The sequence below is a fragment of the Orbicella franksi genome, chromosome 5, assembly GCF_964199315.1.
Source record: "Orbicella franksi chromosome 5, jaOrbFran1.1, whole genome shotgun sequence".
NCBI classification, from domain to species: Eukaryota; Metazoa; Cnidaria; class Anthozoa; order Scleractinia; family Merulinidae; genus Orbicella; species Orbicella franksi.
The window spans coordinates 25,484,335-25,508,036 of NC_138149.1; the positions used below are offsets into that span (position 1 = coordinate 25,484,335).

General features: G+C 38.2%; 1 protein-coding gene across 4 annotated transcripts in view; it reads right to left on the reverse strand.

Moving 5' to 3' along the window:
• Positions 1-17,804, reverse strand: part of LOC145487287 (natural resistance-associated macrophage protein 2-like) — a 29,716-nt gene extending 11,912 nt beyond the window's left edge. Inside the window, exons 1-13 of one of the 4 annotated variants that reach the window (XM_081466040.1) lie at positions 16,635-17,661; positions 15,512-15,649; positions 14,179-14,318; positions 12,490-12,615; positions 12,177-12,224; positions 11,332-11,362; positions 11,085-11,185; positions 9,955-10,001; positions 7,232-7,302; positions 6,452-6,519; positions 2,721-2,810; positions 1,316-1,381; positions 411-480 (exon numbers count right to left, since the gene is read on the reverse strand). In XM_081466040.1, the coding sequence (XP_081322166.1) occupies positions 411-480; positions 1,316-1,381; positions 2,721-2,810; positions 6,452-6,519; positions 7,232-7,302; positions 9,955-10,001; positions 11,085-11,185; positions 11,332-11,362; positions 12,177-12,224; positions 12,490-12,615; positions 14,179-14,318; positions 15,512-15,605 (952 nt within the window). In that variant the 5' untranslated portion in view covers positions 15,606-15,649; positions 16,635-17,661. The other 3 variants (XM_081466042.1, XM_081466041.1, XM_081466039.1) reach the window with 3 other exon arrangements.
• Between the last annotated feature and the right edge of the window lie 5,898 nt (positions 17,805-23,702).

Genomic DNA, 23,702 nt, shown 5'->3' on the forward strand with positions numbered 1-23,702 from the left:
ACAAAAAGTACAAGACTTTTGTGCGTAATTTACATCAGACTCAACTTCCTTGGGACAGTTGATCATGCTAGGCCCTTCCAGCATTAAGAGTTGATATTTTTGTAGCTCAACCAGAAAGCTACTGATTCACTTAATATGCCAACAGAGGAAAATAATGTATTAACACAGATTCCCCTACTACTTTTAAAGGTATAAAAGCATGTCTTTGCACACAAGTATCTACGGTTCTTCATCTTGTGTGATTGTCTGTGTTAGGGTAGTTCTGAAAAGAAAGTGTTATTGCCAACTGTCACTAACAACAGTTCTTTGCAGAACTACCCTCACCCAGACAATCACGCAACATGAAAAACTGATACTCCTGGGTTCAAACTATTTACTATCTGCAATTTCAATCTTTGTATAACCATTACCTGATTCTATAAAAAAGTACATGTTAGCTTCTTTCACTGCTTTCTCGTCTGACCTTTTAACATCTCTGGACTGTAACAACAAAGAAATTAAGAATAAGGCAATGTTACCTTATGGTCATCAAGTGAGTAGATTATTAACCAGGCAAACTTTAGTTACATATTTTGTTGAGCATCAAAGGCTACGCTACAATGTATACTGTGTACATTACACACTGATAATGGCTCCTTGTTAAACAGGCCACGAAGTGGCCAGTTAAAATGCACCCTATCATTGTGGTGCTCTGATTAATAAATTTTTTTTTTTTTTTTTGAATTTTTTTTTTCTTACATCAGACTATCTGCACAGCCTTATGTTCATCAGCTGGCTAAAAGAAGGTTGCTGTTACCCAGAATTCTTCTTCATATATGTTGTGGTTTGATATTACCCTTAGTACATTGTTAATTTTGTACTATCTTTTGTTTGATATGTATCATCATATATTATCAAAAACTACCAAATTGTTCTAAGGGTTAGGATTAAATTGAACTAACAACATATATACATCATCAATCAGAAGACAATCTTTTTAGCCCCAGAGTTAAGCTAACAACAAATAACCAAGTAGGCATTCTCTAGTACAAGAATGCTTTACTATACTGTGTATAGTCTCCAAGAGTTCAGTGAGGGAGATAGAAGTGGAAGCAGTGATCAAGACAATCAAAGAGAGTCATGAACATAAAAATTTAAATTAATACATGTGCCACATGACGCTGCTCTCTGATTCTTGTTATCTTTTTGTACCTACATGTATGTTTGTATTCTGAACTCATCTTAGTAGAATCTTACGCCACTTTCTTTCACCTGCCCAGTACAGTGCGTTGGATGCATAAAAAAATATTACATGTACACATCATGTTGTACCTACCTTTACTAAAGCTGAGTGAAGATACATGTTATGCGGCATGATAACTGCTCCGACTATCCCCACAGCCTGCAAAACAATTCAACACAAATGAAAAACAAACTATAACAGAGACAGGACTTGACACTGGCTATGCTTTGTTAGTTTTCACTCATCCTAAATATGAATGACCAATGTCATCATCATTAAATATGTTGCAAAATCTTCAGTCTCCCGAAATAAAAAAAATATCTCAACATGACCTACATGTACAGCAAGTAGTCTGCAGTGTACGTGTTATTTTTGGAACTGAGTACTCAATAAACCAGGTTTTCAATGCCACCATCTTAGATTGTAATTATTGGATGCTTGATGCTGAGAGTTGGGACAGAGGGGTGTGGGGGTGGGGCACTGGAAATTTTCTCCCCCCCCCCCCCTTCACCCATTTCTTTCACCTCATGCCTACTTCTTTGGCAATTTTCCCTCCCCCCAACCCTCCACAGTTACCAAATCTAAGATGAAGATGGCAGCCTAATATCAAAATGTGAACTCACGCACCTAAAATACACCTGCACTGCAGGCTAAACATGACCAAAACTTTAAATTTTAACATTAATGTGATAATCTTATAGTGTCTAGTAGATTAATGGTTTTGTTGTTAGCTGGCTCTTTTAGTTTTCCATTTTCTATTACACAATTAGATCATGAGCTTGAGATTTCTATCACGTGTTAGAAAACAGTCCTAAGAATATACATGCACTGATTGGTTAAAAATCATGTTTCTATGACTCGATAGAAACACAGAACTAGCACGAGCTGTTGATGTAATGATGGCACGAGCAAAGAGAATTTACATTTTGATAATATCAATGTTAACAAGTCATTTTCTGTTTTTTTTTTTTTTTTTTTTCGTTGCAGTGTTTTCTAAAAGGAATAAAAAAGATGTTCTCTGTGTTTCTATCGAATTATAGAAAGACTCGTGAAAGTTTGGGAGAACTCGAAAAAGCTGTGGAAACACTCACCTGCAGCTCATACTCCCAAACTTTCACTCGTGTTTCTATAGCTCGATAGAAACATGGTACATGTTTTCTATTTCTTAAATAGTTGAGGAGGATGCAGCCTGAGCCAACTTTCACGCATAGAAATCGAGAGCAAATAATCTAATTGTTTTAGTATAAATCTACTAGTCATTCACAACTTTATCTAAATCCTCTTCACAGACACTTCAAAAACACCAAGAAGCAGCTCTCATTTTGTTAACAAGGGCACACTGCTATGCCACTCACTATCTACCACAGAATAGATAGTGACTAGCATAGCCAATCGGAGAACAGCATTTGTGATAGAACGCTAGTAGATTTATACCAATATTAACTACATACATCCATAACTTGCAACAAATTCGCAACTTCATTGAACATGTTCCTACCTGTAAAATACTGTCACTGTCACAGTTTTCACACCATGGTACAAACAGGCCCTTCATGACTTCACCCTGATCTGGTTTAACTTTTATATACTACAAGTAAAATAAACAAATTATTTAGCCTTAGCATAAAAAGGTCTTTACAATTCGCAGACTTTCACACCATATAAACTCCCTATGGTTGGGATACTGTAGGTACAGTAAAGCCAAAACTACATGCATTTATTGATTGAAAGTTCTATTAATTCTCTAATACTTCATAACACCGTGAAGTGCAGACTTGCAATTTCCTTGTTAGACATATACACGTGAAGAAGCTAGTCATAAAAGGGGATAAGTGACGATTTTGGTTGCTTTTGTTGTTTTTTTTTTGCTCCAAATTAGCTGAATTTTTGCATGTGGTCTTCAGTGTAATAGAAAAACGTGTTCCTGTATTTTTGCTGTTGGTTTTTGCTTCGCTTTATAAAGACGCCGCAAGGAAAACCGAGTGGTTTTTTGCATACGCAATATCCTGAAAACGAAGCAAAGTTTAGCGGAAAAACTACGGGACATTGCTAAACATACCCCAGTAAACAAAACTCTATGCGAAATTTGGAGCGTTTTCAACAAAGTTCACTTTTGATTAAAATACCTAACGCCCTTTTCCCGCCGAGGCTGCAAATAAACGAAGCCGGACATTTGTTATGATAAACAGAGCCGATCCTTTGTTATAATAGCCAAGCCAAGCCAAGCCTTTGTTATAAGTCGAAGTCTCGCCTCGGTTTATCATAACAAAGGATCGGCCCGCCGCGACCGCAAGGACTTTGATTTCACTTAGAAAGCCGCAAAATGTCAATTTCCTGCAACGTATAAGCTCAAAAATGTTAATTTTAGGTCAAAAAAGGTTTAAATGATGATTTCACATTAACGCGTGACGGCAAGGAGGTTGATTTCTCTTAGAAACCAGCAAAATGTCAATTCCACGCAACGTTTAAGCTCAAAAATGTTGACTTTAGGTCAAAAAAGGTTTAAATGATGATTTCACATTAACGCGTGATGGCAAGGAGGTTGATTTCACTTAGAAACCAGCGAAATGTCAATTTCACGCAACGCATGAGCTTAATGATGTTGATTTCAGGTCTAAATAGGTTAAAATGTTGATTTGACGTTAACGCGTGACGGCAAGGATATTGATTTCTCTTAGAAACCAGCAAAATGTCAATTCCATGCAACGTATAATCTCAAAAATGTTGATTTTAGGTCAAAAAAGGTTTAAATGTTGATTTCACGTTAACGCGTGACGGCAAGGATGTTGGTTTGACTTAGAAACCAGCAAAATGTCAATTTTACGCAGCGCATAAGCTCAATGATGTTGATTTCAGGTCTAAATAGGTTAAAATGTTAATCTCACGTTAACGTGTGATGGCAAGGATGTTGGTTTCACTTAGAAAGCGGCAAAATGTCAATTTCACGCAGTGCATAAGCTCAGTGATGTTGATTTCAGGTCTAAATAGGTTAAAATGTTGGTTTCACGTTAACGTGTGACAGCAAGGATGTTGGGTTCACTTAGAAACCAGCAAAATGTCAATTTCACGCAGTGCATAAGCTCAGTGATGTTGATTTCAGGTCTAAATAGGTTAAAATGTTGATTTCACGTTAACACGTGACGGCAAGGATGTTGGTTTCACTTAGAAACCAGCAAAATGGTAATTTCACGCAGTGCATAAGCTCAATGATGTTGATTTCAGGTCTAAATAGGTTAAACTGTTGATTTGACGTTAGCGCTTGACGGCAAGGATGTTGGTTTCACTTAGAAACCAGCGAAATGTCAATTTCACGCAGCGCATAAGCTCAATGATGTTGATTCAGGTCTAAATAGGTTAAAATGTTGATTTCACGCTAACGCTTGACGGCAAGGATGTTAATTTCACTTGGAAAACAGCAAAATGGTAATTTCACGCAGCGCATAAGCTCAATGATGTTGATTTCAAGTCTAAATAGGTTAAAATGTTGATTTGACGTTAATGCATGACAGCAAGGATGTTGGTTTCACTTAGAAAACAGCAAAATGGTAGGAGCCCATGATAGGCTCCTGAAAATGGTAATTTCATGCAACGTATAAGCTCAAAAATGTTGATTTCAGGTCAAAAAAAGGTGTAAATAAAAATAAAATAAAACAAATAAACATTTCAATAAGCCTTTTCCAAATACGGCAACGTCTTAAATGGCTAAAAAATCACGAGATAAAACATAGTTTTCGACAAACGCGATCATAGCTTTATGTCACGCATCGCCATAACTTCCAAGTCCAAAATGTGCTGGTACCTCTTATGCCTGATGAGGATAACAACTTTGGTGGCTGTTTAGTTTTGGATTTAAGAATTTGATGACTCCACGTGAAAACGCGCTATAAATAGGGCTGACAGATTAACAGATTAACCCTTCTGCGCAACGTACGGATCTCCATACATCTGCGTGTCCCCTGATCCCAGAAGCTCAAAACACTACAAATCATGCCGATTTGAAATAAAATCAACGCAAACTGGATCACAGATCTGTTACAATCGATCGCCACTTGCTGGCCATTATTATGTTTAAATCTAGTTACCAGTTCGAGAAACGTCCGCAGAACGTAATCGCAATGCATGCTGGGAAGGGTTTTTACACCTCGTGCGCGGGAAAACATGGCGGTCGATACAAGACAAATTTTATAAGTCTAAAACCAGTTCTCGCTTTCCAAACTTTGACGCTAACTACACTTGGCAAATGGGCCACAACTCACCAAAGGGTATTTTTCTTGGGCAAGAACTGCTCTTGGACTTTGCTACCTGGCTGAATCTGACTTCGAACGCCGATAACACGATTACGGTATATCAGCTGCCTTCGAAGTTTCAGAACACATTTTGATTCTTTAAAACGTGCTGATGACTTACGGGTTTATCGAGGCTTTATGATGCCTCTCAACCACCAGGCAGGCATACAAGGTTCTTTAAAACAATGCTTAAGATGTTAGTTGACAGAGCTCTAATGCGGCACATCTCTTTTTTGTTTGATGGCATTTGGTTTGACGCTCGATTGATTCACGTGTTGTGTTCATGTCACAATAACTGGTGTAAACAATCTGTTCCCAGATTTCCACTCTATATGCTGTGGGATTTGGTTTTGACTTCATACGTTATAAACAGTCTGCCTGTTTGCTGTTCAACAAATAAACTCCTAAAGACATGGCTAGGAAAAGCCAAGTTTTTTGCCTATGTTTTAACTCGAAAACAAAGCAAAAACCAGCGACAAAAATACAGAACCACGTTTTTCTATTACATTGAAGACCACATGCATAAATTCAGCTAATTTGGAGCAAAAAAAAAGAAAAGCAACCAAAATCGTCACTTATCCCCTTTTATGACTAGCTTCTTCATGTATCTCAAAATGACCAAGACATCATCACAATTAAACATGCATGTACAAGGCATGTTTCTCCATTTATTATGAAGGTGTGAAGCTTTCCCATAAGATCTACATGACACTACATAATAGTGAGCTGGCCCACTTTGTCCCAGATTGTTCTTAAGTTTATTTAACAAATGCAATGAAATTGCTAAATTTGTGATCTGCTTGGGAAATTGCCCACAAATATTGCAATGGCCATGGTCAAGCAGATGAGATCTAAGTGGCCAAGTAAAAAGAACAGACACTAACTGTTCACGTGCAATAATCAAATAGCAAGCTCAAGACAGAGGAAAACCTGTGTATCATACCTCATACCCAAATGACACTGCCATCACTGTTATCAAAAATGCAAAGAATGCTTCCAGCTTTCTAAGACCTGACATAAAAAATAATGACAAGTCAACAAGCATAACATACAAATACAATAGGCCCTGTTTGGCGCAAGCCAATTGCATTATTGAAGCAAACATTTGCCAAATGAATGTTTTTAGACAAATCTTTTAGACAAATGATTGACAGACATTTCACTGCTTATCAAGAATTGTTTGAGGCACAGGTACATGCATGTAACAATGTGCAGAGCCAGAATTTTTTAAAGAAGTCACAGGATGGTGGAGGGGGAAGTGTTGTAAATTATTCAATCGGTGAATGACAACTCCACAACAAGGCATGCTAAAACAACTTCAATCAAATTCTAACTGGGAAGGGAGGGAGGGGATGGTGATTTGTAGTTGCAGGCAGATGTCTGGATGTCTACACTATAGTTTTAGAGTATTTTAGGATTCTTTAGTTCTGCTATTTATAAGACTCTATAGTTTTGCAAATGGGAAAGGTAACTCAAATGACCACACCTTGCACCATTTTAAACAAAATATGGGGAAAAAATCTAACTTACACAGTACATGTACTTAGCTCAGTAATTCTTTAAAATTAATCTGACTACATATCAAAGCCTAAAACCCTCTTCCAGATCTTTTTGTGCTTGCCTTTTTCTCCCAGTCAAAAAAGTAGACCATGATGAGAAATAAATACTTTTTCTCAAATATTTTTTTTCGTTCATAAGGAAAACGGTAGCAGCAGGAACTTACCATATTTATCAAGAAACAGGAAAATAAACGTGTCAGTAATTGTGATCAGAACACCACCATACAGAGGTATCCTGTCAAGCAAAGAAGTGTCAAATGTTAGCCACGATGGCATAATTTATGTAGATTATACTGACAGTATCTATATCTGGGGGAAAAACTCCCACATAAAAAGGACGGGGCTGCTTGTTGTACCTTTTAGGGGTTAAAAAAGCGGTTTTTGAACCTCTTGGGGGTTCAGCTTCAAAAAGTCCACAGCGGGAGCTTTTGGAATACCTTTTAGGGTATCAAGCTGAAAAAAATATGACAGGACTGACAGGAGATAATGTGTTGTTTTAGAATTGGTACCACTTAGGGGTGAAAGAGATTTCAAGCCACGCCCAAGAAACAGGATCTTGGTGCCTCTTAGGAGTTCTTTTCAAAATTTTTGACGAGCACCCCAGTCCTTTTTATGTGGAGCCCCCCGGGATCTCTATGTGTTGCACTTCAGTGTTACACCTGGTACAATGGCCAATTGTCTCTATGGGACGTGCCTGCAGGGAATCATGGTTACCGTAGTTTATTCATCATTCTTGGACTGGATGTTTGTTTTGATGAACACAGCTACCATGATTAAATGCAGGCACGTCTTGGCCATTTGCTATTTTGCTTTGTTTTGGTGTATGGTAATCTGTTTGTCTTTTGATGGACATAACTACCATGATTCCCTGCAGGCACATCTCATAGAGGCAATTGGCCATTTGCTATTTTGCTTTGTTTTGGTGTATGGTAGTCTGTCTGTGTTTTGATGAACATAGCTCCATGTACCATGATTCCCTGCAGGCATTTTTCATAAAGGAAATTGGCCATTTGCTATTTTGCTTTGTTTTGGTGTAGGGTAGTCTGTTTGTCTTTTAATGAACATAACTACCATGATTCCCTACAGGCACGTCTTATAGAGAAAATTGGCCATTTGGTATTTTGCTTTATTTTGGTGTATGGTAGTCTGTCCATAGACCCTCTATTCTGTCTTGAGTTCATCAAGATCACAATTAGCAATTAAGTATAATTGACCACAGGGGATTTGAAAAATTCTGAATGCAAGGGGGTGGTCCCATGGAAAGACAGAATTAGAAGGTCTGTGGATTTCATTTGAGAAACTGAATTCTCCGTTTCTCAAACAAAAATAGCTCAAGCAAAAAAACTAAATGTCTGTTGATAGACCACAGGTGACCTGAAAACAAACCACTAAGGAAAATGCTAAATTGTACCTACAGTAGGGTAATACTGAACCACAACACATGCAATTAACTATTTTTGTGATAACTGAAGGAATTCCCACAAACTCTGTCATTGGTCAAGAGCTTTTAGGTAAAGGAGAAGTCTGCGTGTACGAGCCAAGTGGCTCATCAGGCCAGAGCTTATCCCGGTTCCTGTAGCATGAAATGACTAGGAGTACAAGTATTTCTACTGCTAGTCCATCACAGGGTTACCCCCAGCATTAAGGTTACTTCAAACCTTCGCGGGTGTCTTCCAGAAAAAAGTTCATATGCGCGCTGTTTTCAAGGAAACCCCCACAAACTATCTATCAAAAGAAACATTATAAAATGTAGAATTCGATAAAATTATGTTTTGTTTTGGATTTTGTTTTCCAAAGTCAGCAGAGGCCGTCAACTCCAAAATGACCGACTGACGTTCCAGCGAATTAATCAGGTATCAAATGCGATCGTTCACGCAAAATAACTGTTCAGTGTTAATCACAAAGCCTCAATCTCCAAAATAGTTTCAGCATTTTCTTTTATCTTTATTGGTTATCTTTTTATAGATCTGTCAAGTTCGACTATCAAAAAATCCGCGTAACCTGTTGCCTTAAAGGTTGCCACGAGGAAAGTATTTAAAATAAAGGAATTCGCCGACATGCTTTTGTTCCATATCTATCAGTGAATGTTCTGACCAAATTCCATGGAAAACCGTCGAATCTGCATACCCTATTAATTAATTTAAAGAGAAGGGATTCTCTTGAAAAACAAGTGTGAGTTTTTGCCTTCTAAAGATTCATAAACATATCACGCCTTCACAGAGGAATGTGTCAACTTGAAAGGCCACGAGCCAATGAAATAACAGAACCCCTAGCGTTCACAGTATGTAAACTTGAGCTTCGCAGACTTTAATTTTCTTGACCAAAACAAAATCGACCAATGTAGCCCCGCGAAGGTTTGAAGTAACCTTAAGTTCGCCGGTACCCATTTATACACCTGGGTGGAGAGAGGCACTGTGAGAGTAAAGTGTCTTGCCCAAAAGCACAACCCAATGTCCCTGCCCAGGGCTCAAACCCAGACCACTCGATCCGGAAATGAGTGCCCTAACCATGAGGCCAACATGCCTACCAAAAGCTATTAATTGGTCAAAGAGAGATTAGCCCATAAAAATGATAGATCTTGAGAAATTGTTGTTACTTTGAGCTGTCAACGAATTTAAACTGCCAAGCTATAAAAAGCCAATTGGTATGTTTGAGATGACACTTTCAAGACAATGGTTATTTTAAAAGATGATCCCAAAAAATAGTCAAATGTGCCTTAATGACTCAACACTCATCTACTTTTCCCTCTAACCTGGCAGATAGCAAGCAACAGTGTGTTTCTGGGTATTGACAGCATTTCATGCACAAGAACTATTAAATACTAAATTAAACATAAATTCCTTTCAATTTCATCTTGCAAACATAACATGCATGTATGTATACTTACTTTCCATCGGACAAAAGATTAAAAGCTATCGCAGTTCCAATGACTTCCTGCAAACAAAAAATTGATAAATTACATTATTAATATAAAAATGGAAGTAACTGACAAATATTCGCAATGTACTTGTAATTATTGTAAAAAATAAAGTGCATCATGTTTATACTGGCATGATCACTCTTAACACAGTCATACACTTTAGTAGTGCATCAGGTATTATGCACAGCAGAGGAGTACATACATGTACAGTACATACATACATACTTTATTCGTCCCAAAAGGGCTTTTTGGAATAAAGATAGAACTATTAAAAATTAAATTAATTAAAAATTATATGTACAACTCAATTAATTAATTAATAAGAAACTAACTAACATTTATCAAATTCAAGAGTATGGACTTAGAGTAGAACCATATGATCAAGTTTGCCATTGTTTGTTCACCTTAACCAAAAGGTTTTGCATACTATATTAAGTTAATGGACAGTGTTTTTTTTTTTTTTGTTTTTTTTTGTAAGAGGTGCAAGGTGTGTGTACTTTAAGCAATTAATTTTCATTAAAAAAATATCACAATTAAAAGAAATAGAAACCTAAAAGATTCCAATTTTATTTGGACACATATACATATACAGTATGCATTTGCTACCATGTGACTGCCCCACCAGAAAAGAAAAATTGTCACAGAAACTGTGTTTTCCATTTGCATGTGTACATAAATTACATCCAAGTTCAGGAACCACATTTGTTTCTTTGTTTCCAAGATGTTAAATTGCCAGAGCCCACTTTCTAAATTGTAAAAGGTTGTGTGTGTGCATGACGAACATTTTGGTAAAGAATGCTTCCACAATGCTTCACTTTATGACAGGGTTTTGTAACATGAAGAATTTATCCTTGCCTAAAAGTATTATACATGTACAACTTTCCTGGATGGTGCACTAGGCCATATTGTAGGCTATGTGTACCCTAAGCACTTCTTTCTTGGTTTCCTTTACTGTAGGTGATAAATTTCCTCGTACTTGTGTAATCTTTTTGGTCTTAAAGAGTAAGGCCCAAAAAAGATATGTACATTGTACATTGTACAGTTAAGTATATTGCCTGAGAGCAAAATATCCAACAATTCATGCACGATTAATGTACCTGCATGTCACTGCCAATGATTGCAATCTCGACCATGATCCAGAGAATGATGCGCGGTATCTTAGGGTACTTCTCGTGGCAGACCTCCGCAAGATGCATACCTGAAAAAAGTGCCCTTGAACATGAGTTATCCTCAAAGAAACGCAAGAACAAAAGTTTGACAGTGGGAAAGCAAAATTACACAATGATGATATTAAATTACATGTAGTGGCCTAATTGACTGGATTTTGCTCAGAGAAAGACTTACCTGTTACAGTTCCAAGCCTTAGGGACAGTCTCTGGAAAGACGAAAATAATGAGAAGGGGAGAAAGACTGTTAACTTAATGAGATCTGTAAATATACACACGTAGTGAGCAAAAGGATGAGTGTACTAATCAGGGATACAGACCTATCAAAGCCAGAAGTTGAACAAAATGCAGTGTACCTGTTATTACAATTATAACAGGAATCATAAGAAGTCTGTAGTGAAGGCTGAGAAATGGGAAAATATACCCAGTGCAGCAGTTAGCACTTCTAAAGCCTGGAAGATAGCATTAATTATGGGATAGCAGATGGAGAGTAGATAATTAACTCTGAGGAAATTTAAAGAACTGGAAAACATTCAAGGACTTAGAAGAAAGTCAAAGCTGGGAAAAATACTAATTGCTGTTGCAAAAGTTTAACTGCCTTTGGAGAGAGGTAAAAAAAAAGTCTGCATACGAGCCAAGTGGCCCATCAGGCCGGAGCTTATCCCGGTTTCTGTAGCATGAAGTGACTAGGAGTATTTCTACTCCCCCCTGGATGGGATGCTAGTCCAACGCAGGTTTACCCCCAGCATTAAGTTCGCCAGTACCCATTTATACACCTGGGTGGAGAGAGGCACTGTGAGAGTAAAGTGTCTTGCCCAAGAACACAACACAATGTCCCCGGCCAGGGCTCGAACCCGGACCGCTCGATCTGGAGACGAGCACACTAACCATGAGGCCACCACGCCTCATGCCTTTGGAGAGAGGGAAATGGAAAATTCAGTGAGGTGTTGAAACATTTTCCTTTAACTGTAGTTCTCTGAGGGAGCTACATCCCGTATCTTGCAAGGTCTTACTGTACTTTACCTGCATTAAAAGCCCCATGAATGTTGAACACATAAGGATCCAGAGTAACTATGGGATAAAATCAAAATGATCAGTTCACAAGTTTCCCAATTCAAGTGTGTAGCACATAGTACTTGGGGATAGTCATAAAATACATGTATCTTATCTGTATTCTAAATGACCCCTTGGGAGTGGTCCATGAACTGACATCACTGACTTACCTTTTTTACTTTTTATTTTTGACTGGATTTTTAAATATCACTTGTACAGTAAATGCTTAAATTGCACTTGCGTGAATTAACTTTTATTGAACCTTATTATCTACTGGTTTAACCTTGAACTTTGCCACAGCTCCTGACTGAAGATCTGACTCAATGTTTCCAGGATCAAGGTATGCTATGCTCATCAAGAAGCCAGGACCAGTGAAGGCCCACAAACGACGAAAACTGAATTTGTACTCCTACAATTGAAAATTGATAAAGAATCAAACATACAATGTAAATTAATAAAAAAATAATAATTTCAAATTGAAAATTAACCACAAACAATTCAAAACACTATTCTTTTAGGGTTTATCTGATCAGAGTGATATGAAAGACTACTGATAGCTGTAGAAGCAATATGTCTACAGGTACACTCCTTAATGGATGGGATGTTATTCCATCACATTTATATCCATGGAGGAGAGAGAAAGGCAGTCTGAGAGTACCTGCAAATTACATGTATGTTTCTCAGAAACAACATAATGACCCTGGTCAGGGCTTGAGCCAGGACTACTGCACCATCCAAAGTCCAACATACTGTCCATGTAATAAGCTACCACACCATCCACATGTTAGGACTGAGCATGATGGCGACATTATAATAATACTTAACAATAATATTATATACAGGCAAAAACTAACGATAGATAAATCCGACGTTTCGGCGACATCTTGGCGCCATTGTCAAGGGAAACTAATTAAATATGCGATTTCAAGAGTAACTAAGAGTTCAGAGTTTCTAATTTGCATAAGTTAGACAAAGACTTTAGCGCGAACTGAGTCTGATTGTACATTTAAACACGGTCGTAATTGTTTAATGAGTAACATCTCATTAATGAGACAATCAAACTTGTTGTGGCATTTTTTCAACACGCTAAAACAATTGCAAAGGTCATCCGGAATCCTGCCCGCGCTAAAGTCTTTGTCTAACTTATGCAAATTAGAAACTCTGAACTCTTAGTTACTCTTGAAATCGCATATTTAATTAGTTTCCCTTGACAATGGCGCCAAGATGTCGCCGAAACGTCGGATTTATCTATCGTTAGTTTTTGCCTGTATATGTTTATCTAAATCATTGTTGATAACAATAATATTGATTAATAATAATATAAAATTACTGTGATACAGTTGAACCTCCTCAAACGGCCACCTCTCTACAACCACCACTCTCCTCTGTCCCCAAGGTGGCCGTTGTGGAGAGGTTAGACTGTATTAACAATTGACTTGTGCTTTAGAATCAAGTGATGCATGCAATGAAGTCGAAGAACACAAAAGAAGCCCACTTGAATTCCTTGAGTGCTCTCTAATCTTCCAAAGTGCATCATAACTCAAAGATGCACAGCTTAAGCATGAATCAACTGTTCTATAACACTGCCAATGGAAATGGCACAACAGAATTAACTTTGCTAACACCATCAGTATGCATATTAACTGTATTATGATGCACACTAACCTACAATGAGCTAGATAGTATGGCTTTGCTAACTAAGTATGTCAACTATCAAACAAAATGAAACATATCAGAGTTGCATTAAAAAAGTGATATTAAAATTGATTTAAAAGCAGTTGCCCACTACATGTACATGTAGGACACCATAAAAAAAGTTAAACCTTATTAAAATTGAAATTGAAATTATATGTATAAAGAATTTAATACCCTTACAAAATATCAAGTTACATCATTAAATAGAAACTGGTAAATGTAAGTTAAAATATGCTGCTCTATTTACGTTTTCGTTGGATTTCAACAACAGACTTACATCTTCGCCTCGTGGAATGGGGATCCTTTCATCAAAGTATGTGCTTGCTATATCTCTTTTGGGAGCAAATCTCTTTTTTTCGCTGCCGATACTGTCCATTTCTGCACTTAGCTCAAATGAGTTGGAAAATTTTTCTTCAGCTGTTAATAAATTAAACAACAAATGAATTTTTGTTTTTACTAGTAAAGCTGCAGAATTCCAGAAACTTCCTGACTCTAACAATGAAAGTAGGTAAGAAAACTAACTAAAGATAAATCATCAAGAAAACAACAAGACCTGACAAACACAACTTCCCTTCCACTTCAAACCTTCCGCAGTTCCCCCCCCCCCCCCACCCTTCCACCATAGAAATGATAGATTGTTCAATATGCCCAAAAAGACTAATATTATACATATTAGTAACACTATCGTCAACATAATAATTTTATTTTATTTCAATACTAGAAAGTGTCACCTGTGGCTTCTGTAATTTAAGTGACATTGATTCAAAGTACACGTAATTAAGCTCACTGTAACGCTAAGTTACCAAAACTAATAAATAATAATTATAGTTACTGTAATAATAATTTGTTGTTGCTGTTGTTGTTGTTGATGTGTCTATGGTTCAGACCACAAAGAAGTGACATATACATAACAGAAAACATGACATAAAATGACATAAATATACTTGCCGGAACTGTACAAATGGCTTCATAATTTATATTTGATTTTTTTTTCTTTTTTTCTTTTTTTTTTTTTTTGAATTACATCATATACCAATTGTCCAGTCCCCTCATCCAGTAGTCATTCAGGCAGTAATGATGCGTGATGAGTTATTAAAGAGAGTGTGTGTGTGGATCTGCTTCACTGCCTCAGTGTATAGGTCAAAACGTTGAACAGTGCAAGCATCATACAGAGTGAAATTAGACATTGTAAGCATCATTAGACAGTGTATGTATCTTGAATACAATTGGATAGCACTAGTATGCATATTTTTGTTTTCTCACACTAGTTTTTTAAAGATGTCCTTGTGAAAAGTTACTTCTTTTCTCATGCTCCTTGGTCGAAAACAAACAAAATCACAAAATTGTTTATTTCTCAAGCAAAGATGCACATAGTGTCATCTAATCATACTCTAATTAAATACACATTATCTTATACTCATCATTCAACAAATTCAACTCCAGCTTTGACACAGTCATCCAATTAAGATGTTAATCAATTGATGTGTACACACATATGATTACAGACCAAATTGGACTTTACTCAGTGCTGTTACCATTACAAATATTAACATGTGCCATGATTACATGTATTTAAATTTCAATATGTAAGTATCTGTTAGAGAGATAACCTAAATTCTCAGCATTATCTGATAAAGGATTCGCAAGATCACCCATTCTGATGTACTCAATGGTCGTGTTTCTCATAACAGTCTGTTTGAACATTCCATATGGCTAGATCAATATCAGGCCAGCCACATCAAAATATACTGAAAAGAAGGTTTACAACTAAAGTTAATACTGTATATAGTTCTAAAATAAACAGTTCAAACTGTAGTTAAGTTATCATTTACAGTTTTGTTGCATCTTCGAATTCATGTGCATAATCAACAACTTTTCAGCCTACAAAAACTTACTGCTCGCCACCTAAGCTTAATATACAAATGTAAGTAAGAGTCAATCAGAAATACCATCAGCTAGAAATGGCAATTAGTTAGGGAAATGAGAAACAACAGCTCACTGCAAATTCCAGTCTTTCAGGACACTCTCAAGTCATACTATTCTTGACTAAAACCTAGGAATAAGAAGCTTCAAATATGTGCTTCAACAACAAGGTTTGCCAAAAAACGGTACTTGTTCCCCTAATTGAATACTATAATATATAAAACATGCCCAGACGGCAGCCCGTTACGTCACGGATAGGGAACATGCTGAAAAACTGCGAAGTCATAAAAAGCATATATACTGGTAAGACAACTTTTGTTGGTCTTGCTTGCAAGAGATATTATCATTTTACAGTGGTTTAGGTCAACAATCAGTTTCACAACTTGAGGAAGGGAAAAATCAAAGTAAGCTTAATTAAGTATAACATTCGAAATGGCAGCAAAACAAAACGTAACAGGCGATGAAACCCAATTTAAGGCACAAGATTAGCGGACCTACTCAAGTTATAATCGTGAAAATCACTCTCTTAAACGGAGCAAATCCCGCGTGTGGATATTCTACGAGCAAAAACTGGCCAAACCCTTGACAAACCCAATTTTAATTTGTTTATAAACTTAAGTCGAACCACAGAATCTGACAGAATCTTCAACCGAGTTGGAACCGGCATGAAAGACATCATGTCGCGAGAAATAAAGAAAGAAAGAAAGAAAGAAATGTACACCACGCCAATAAACGACACTACTTTGCAGCAAAACTACCCAATAACGAAACAAACTCATGCTGAAGAAGGAAGGGAAAAAGATGACTTACCGGGAGACGAGACGCCATATTGATCATGTATCAGGCCGCCATGTTGGTACCACATCCACCAATGGCATCACCTCTAATATTAGTCATAAGAAAATGACATTGTTCTAAACTCGCGTTTTATTGGCTTACATCTGCGTACCTCGAAAATATTTTTTCGCCGAAGATTTGCTCATCGAAAAATTAATTACCAGTAGATATCTCTCGAAAGAAAGTTTCTCGCTAAGTTGACAGGCGATCACCATACATCAGCACGTAAAACTTAAAACTTGACTCCTGTGCAGGCATGAAATAAACCCGTGAAAAATTATATATATAGATTTCAAGCAAAATAAATGAGTAATATATAGGTCGTGTGATAGTTTGTTGTGGTAACTGTGCGAGCTACATAAACAAGAAATTGCTCTCCACTTCTGTACAAATTATAACTGGGACAAAGAAAGTGCTGTAGAAGTTTCGTTCGAACGTTCAAGTTCATCGTCGATGAAGATGGATTTTGGACCAAAGTCTAGGATTCTCACGTGACAGTTGCGTAACTTCCTCATGCTAAAGAATTGTAAAATCCATTGTAAAATCTTTCTCCAACCGTACCTTGACTTAACTATTGAAGCGTTTAAATATAAAGTTTTGATGCGTTATGCTTGCACTGTTATAAACTGTCAGAGTGAAACTGTGATGCGTCAAAATCATTTTATCAAGCAGCCGCACGCGATATAAACGGGCTACTATATACGAAGGTCATATTTTCGTTACGTCGCTTACGTTGCAGTATGTCAAGGAAAGTTTGCATCTGTAAGCCTACGTTATCATATAATGTTGAAGTGAAAACTTCTGGAAATAAATTTTAATTTCTGATACAATACTAGGTGGTCATTTCAGGTTCGGGAATCGCACAGTTGTAGTAAATGAGAGGATTATTTGCATACAGAACGTGTAGCCAGATGGTCTGCTGTGACAATTGAGCTGTCTGTTCCTGAACAGTGTTGCACGAAGCAAGAGTTAATTACTAAATAACTGTCAAATAATCGACATTCATCATACCTTGTGTTGATGCGGGAGGGTTTTCGTTCTCTTCCATCGACTTGTACATGTTTGGATTTACGCTTTCTATCCGTCACACAATCAACGTGAACATATTTGGGAAATTGCGTCACAGCCACACTCACGTACAAATAAAAGCAAAAGAAATCAATAGATCTATATTATGTTGTCGATTCGCTGGACACGTTCCAAATCTGTAAATCTATAACTTTGAGCATGGACGGAAACGTACGGCGGCGCATTTTATTTTATTTATTTACTTACTTTAATTTGAGCGTTGCGTCCAGGTAACTATAGCAAATATGTTAGGTCGAAAACATCCATAATAAGGAAGGCCCGGGAGGGGGTTTGGTTTTGGGGGTGGTGGGGGGGGGGGGGACGGTGGGTAGCCTGTTCCATGCAACTTGGGGGGCCAGAGGGGAAGCGAAGGTGGAAGACTTATATGCTTATATATTGCCACGGAGAATGCACTTCTCAGAGAATAATGGGAGATCGTAATCGTATCGTATCGTATCGTATTGTATCGGGTAGTTACACTCTTTTTTTGTTTGTTTGTTTGTTAGTTTTTCCGGCCGAGGCAGAATATTCTTATTTGTCTGACGATTTTAGGCTGAAAATATTCTTGTGAAAAGTATTAGGTTAAAGTGTATGGAATTACCGTTTTCGAATGTATTTGGTGTCTGGACGGTATTAAATTGAGCCATTTTGGAGCCAACTGCAGACATTAATTTAAGTCTGATATCACGCGCTTAAAAAAAGAGTCTTGCAGAAATGTTATCAGCATCGAACATACGGCTAGTTTTGCCACACGGCTGGTTTTGCCATCTCGAGAAAGGGAGAATTTGAAGCGGTTAAATGTATTACTCCGCGGGTGTATTTACAAATTTTCAGCACACAAAATTATACTCTTTTCAAAATCTCAGCCTCGGGTTAATTCTTAAAATATTCTTAAAATTTTGCAACTTTTCAGCGTTGGCGAGGACTAATTTATAAACTGGTGGCGCTGTGAAACGTTGGTGAACACACTAATGTAAAAGTTCATATCTTAACATCACCTCACCCCCCCCCCCTCCCTTAACGTACACGTAGTTAAGTTTCAGAGTTCTTTTTCATTTTGACCTGTAACCGTTTTGATTTTATCACGCATTCCAACTCTGCTACGTGCCAAGACTATCTCTTAGATGAAAATTTTGCTCGGAAAAACCTTTCTTTTGTACTCAGTATTCATATGACAAATTGGAAAACGCTTACATGTAAACCAAGGCTGCCATAGCGACGTACACGTTTATATACCAAAACACACTTTTTTACCACAATTGCTTCTAATCTCGAAATCTGATTGGCTAATTTGCCGTTGTCGATAAGAGTCCAGACAACGCTGCTCGCGTCAATGTGTCACGCAATGCCTTTTTTCAGTTCGCGCTCTTGATAAACATTTTCTTTATTAGTTGTTATTATTTGGCTAGCTCCGTGAGCGAGCAAGATGAATCAAATCCTGCGCTGTGATTGGTTACCCGAGCGGGCAAGATGGAGCTATCTTGCCCGCTTGGGACTACCCGCGCGCCGTGTCCCGCAAAAAAAATTTCTCCGAAAGCCATATAATAAATCCTTTATTGACCAAGCTAGTTCGGTCACGATGCCTGGATATTGGCCTCGTTCTTTTTTTCCGAGTTTATGGACCTCGACTCCGTCTCGGTCCATAAACTCGCAAAAAAAAAAGAACTTGGCTAGTATCCAGCCATCTTGACCTCACACTTGGTCAATAAGCCACAAAAAACAAGTCGAATGTGGTTTAACATCGACATTGATACGCGTCATCAGAGTGGTGAAAATTTGTTGTGGACTCACTCGGCTGCGCCTCGTACAGTACAGACAACGCTAAACCACATTCGATTTGTTAATTTTCACATGAGTTCAGTTTAGGCCTCTAAACAGCATAACAAGCGATTATTGCTTTCACAGAACGCTGTTCATAATCCTGGGTGTCCTGTGGTTTCAATGGAGACTATTTCGTCGAACGTCTGCATTTTCTGCGCTATTTTGAATGACGTCATATGTCATACGTTATATGCGCAAAGACTATCGCGCACCTCGTGGTTTTGGTAGCAGTCCAATCTCGTTCCCAGAGTCTTCGTTCCCCTTGACCAGCGGTCGGAAAACGAGAGCTCTGGGAGCAACCATTTTGAAATAACCGAATTCTGCCCATCCAGTTTCACTGCGCAGTCTGCATCTATGACGCATGACTGAAATGGTTTCTCCCAGAGCTCTCGTTTTCCGACCGCTGGTCAAGGGGAACGAACACTCTGGGAACGAGATTGGTAGTAGTCTGAGGAAGTGAACAATTGTAAAGTGGATTTCTAGATACTACCTATTATTTTATATGTTCACGAACACGACTTTGAATCGCCTTGGCTTTGGGATGTTAACCAAGGGAACAGCTATATTTCACTGAAGGTAGTTTGATTGCAGTTGTTTATTAGTTCCAGTCGCGACAGATAGCTCAGTTTTTATCCGGTCAAATATGTTCGCTCGAATATTGTTTGGAATCGGTGGAAGATACTCTGAAGGCAAGATCCATAACAGTGTGCCTGAACAAAGGAACGTCAATGTAAAAATACTGTCTAATTCTATTCATCAGGGGAAATATTCGAATCAGTCGTACGGAGTTTGTTTACGATCAGTAAACAAGCACGGGATTGCCAATGTTTCCTTATATTTGTGCTTCCAGGTTAGAATAATTAATGTACGTAAAAAATATAAACTTTTACAAATTACCTTTTAAGATTAAACATTACCAGTTAATGTGAAAACATTTAGCACGAAATAATGTAAATATTTTTGTGAGTCTACGGGAACTGGCGCCGTCGCGTTGGAGGTTATTTTAAATCTTATGCGGATAATACTTTTGCTAGTCCCTCTGCCCTGCGTAGCAAGCGTTTCTGTGGGGTTCGGGAGCAAAGAATTACAGCGCGAAAAATGGAGCGAGTAAAAGAGGGGGGAGGGGGCTCTCTAGCCCCATTTTCTGCTCAGGCAAAACACCGAAAATGCCGTTCCTCGGTCTTTCTTTGCCCCCAAACCCCACGGAAACGCTATAGTCCCTCTTTCGCTTAGTCCGTCTAGCGAGCTCGCACGGAATGTTTTATCCCGCTCTTTTCGTTCGCGTGACGCACGACGGACAAAGCGAAAGAGGGACTACTCGTAGTCTTTAGCTTGCGCTCTCGACGAACTCATCAAGAACAGATGGTCTGTAGACAGACTAACGTTGTATACAAAACCCTATTTAGCCATAATCATTTAGCAGTTACAATTTTTCCATCTTTTCTCGATTTCCCCTTTCAGTGCTTTTCGAAGTGTACTGCAAGGTGTCAAGGAGGGATATTTTTACCTCTTGCTGTTTTCTTAGAAGTATCAAAACCTTTCCAGAGGAGGGTATTATGACTCAAGCGATTAGCACCGATATAAAGACACTAGCGGCTAGCTTCTAAGGGCCTGTTTACAAGGAGGGAGGGTTACCCTAGCAAGCGGGTTAACTCTAGCTGGAGGGCAAAAAGCCCGGGTATACAAGCAAACTTTCACAGGTAGGGTAACCCTACAACCCGGGACAACTTAATGCGCGGTTACGCTACAAGGATCTGGAAACAGTTAGAAAGTTAACACGGGTAGGCGGGTTAACCCTACCTGGAGTGTTTACAAGGGAGAAAGTTAACCCGCCTGCCAGGGTAACCCTAGCACGCAGATAGGGTACCCGCCTGCCCGGATAACCCTGGCTTTCTTGTGTGAGTGCTAGGGCAACCCGCTTGCAATGGTAACCCTCTCTCCTTGTAAACAGGCCCTTATTCTATAAAGCATGAGAACGATATGATCAGCTGGGTCTGGGGGTTAGGCAGTTAAACTATTCCTGTTTCGGACTAGAGTTCAAGAAATCTCAGTTAAACAAGAAGTGATGCTAGGAAAACTATGGACTCAAGTTTGTCTAATTAATGTCACACAGGCTAATGACAAACAGCCCTGACCAACAAAAACAGCAACAACAATTTATTTCAGTATTCCCATATTAGTACATGGTATTACCTAAAACATGATACAGCTATAATAATGTAACTAAATTACAATAATTTAATTGATTAAGTAATATTATTCTGCCTGTAATCGATGCATGAATGGATGTAGGGCAGCTGTAAGTCTACAGATATAGGGTCAACATTATTGAAAATAAAAATAATTTTTGTTTTATTATCTAAAAAATCAAAATGATTGTATTTTCTATTTATTTCTTCGAAAAATTTTAAGCGTAAATTATCGTAAAGGTGACAGGAAAGTATGCCAAATTCTGTCTGCCAGTTTCAATCCGTAATCGATTATTTCCGAGGCGAAATTTATTTACCGCTTTTTTTTTTTTTTTTTTTTTTTTTTATGTGAGGGATTCTTTACTGTATTCAAAAACTCAACTCAGCTTTATGACAATCAGTTTTGAACATGGAGTAAAAAGTCAACCTCTTGTTATGTGTTATCAAGTTTAATTGATGCCGAGTCATTTCTTCGTTAAGAGTTGACCGCACTTGAGAAATAAATGACAGGGAGTTATTTTCAGTCAAGTTTATATCAAAAATATGACCGGCCTGACTTAGGAGCTGCACGCGAAAATATGGCGCGCAGCTGGAACATTGACAGTTAGAAATCTGAAGCATATACATCATGTGGTTCACGGACAACGTCACTTTTTTAACGCTAAGTCTTATAGTAATAAGAGGAATGTGCGACAGGATACGAACCAAGGGTCGCAGCGGCCCAAGCTCAAAATGCGAGGAGTTACATGTTTTTTTTTCTTTTACTTTTTGCGAACCTTCAGCGAAACGTGACATGTGGCATATACTATTACGTCACTCTCGCCTTGCAGCATATAGAGGTGTTGTGTTATAACGCTTTGAATTTATAAAGGTTTGTATGGGAACGCAACGCCTTTGCTGAAAAAGTCAATTATTCTTATAATTTGTGAATAAAGTCTACTTACCCTGTTGCCTTGTTGTATTTTTCGGCGAGTTATCTTTCTGTGAGTAGTGGAAACCCACAGAACGATAACTCGCCGAAATCGCGTTAGGCCATCCCCCCACCCCCCCTTTTTTTTCTCGTTTATTGTCGAATGCGTTTTCTGATTTTGGGTCGGTCGGTCGGAAAAGGAAGAAAAAAAGCAAAAATAAAATTGGAAAAGGAGTCTGGAACTAAGAGGCCCGGTACCTCAGCATAATATCCCTGGAGCCTGGAAACAACAAGGTGTGGTTACAAAGTCAACATCGCGGCGATGGAGGAAGGAAAAAGTCGACGTCGTTGTTAAAATCAAACGAGAACAGGGAAAAACTAAAAGTCTGTATGGCAAAAAATTGCTTATGTCTCAGATTAAAGTGACAATTGTTTGAAATAATGTGTCATTGCCTTCATTGCCTTCTGCGTAACTGTTTTTTTTTTTTTTTTTGAAAACGCTAAAACTTGGGTTGGTCGGACGACGCTAAACAGAGCAAAAAAAGAGGATGGCCTTAGATCGGCCTGAGGAGCTGGCAAACAACAAAGAATACAACAAATATGCAAATGAAAGTCGCTAAATTGTAATGAGAAATATCACCACTACCGCGGCATTTCTGGGACTGGCCGCCAACATTTGTAAAGAAATTCAGATTTTTCCTACTAGAGTCTTCAGCTCGCTGACGGTTGTTTAATAAAGGGTGGAATCAAATGGGCTAACTTGATAACTTGCCCATGCGCCCATGCGAAGCCTGCGAAAGGGGCTCCCGGCGAGGACGGAAAAAATTTCGGTGAGCGCGAAACAGGAAAAGTCGGAGAGCAAAGCAATACTGAAATGATCCTAAAGAAATTATATTTATAAGCACATGATAGAGGTGTCAAACTCTGCGAAGCGACAAGAAGATATCAGCGGAAAGTCCGGAAACCATGCCTTTGATCTCTAAAAAAAAAAAAATTGCTATAGCACCGCCAAACGGCTCCACTCCACTAGCTTCTACATTAAAATTCCTCCTC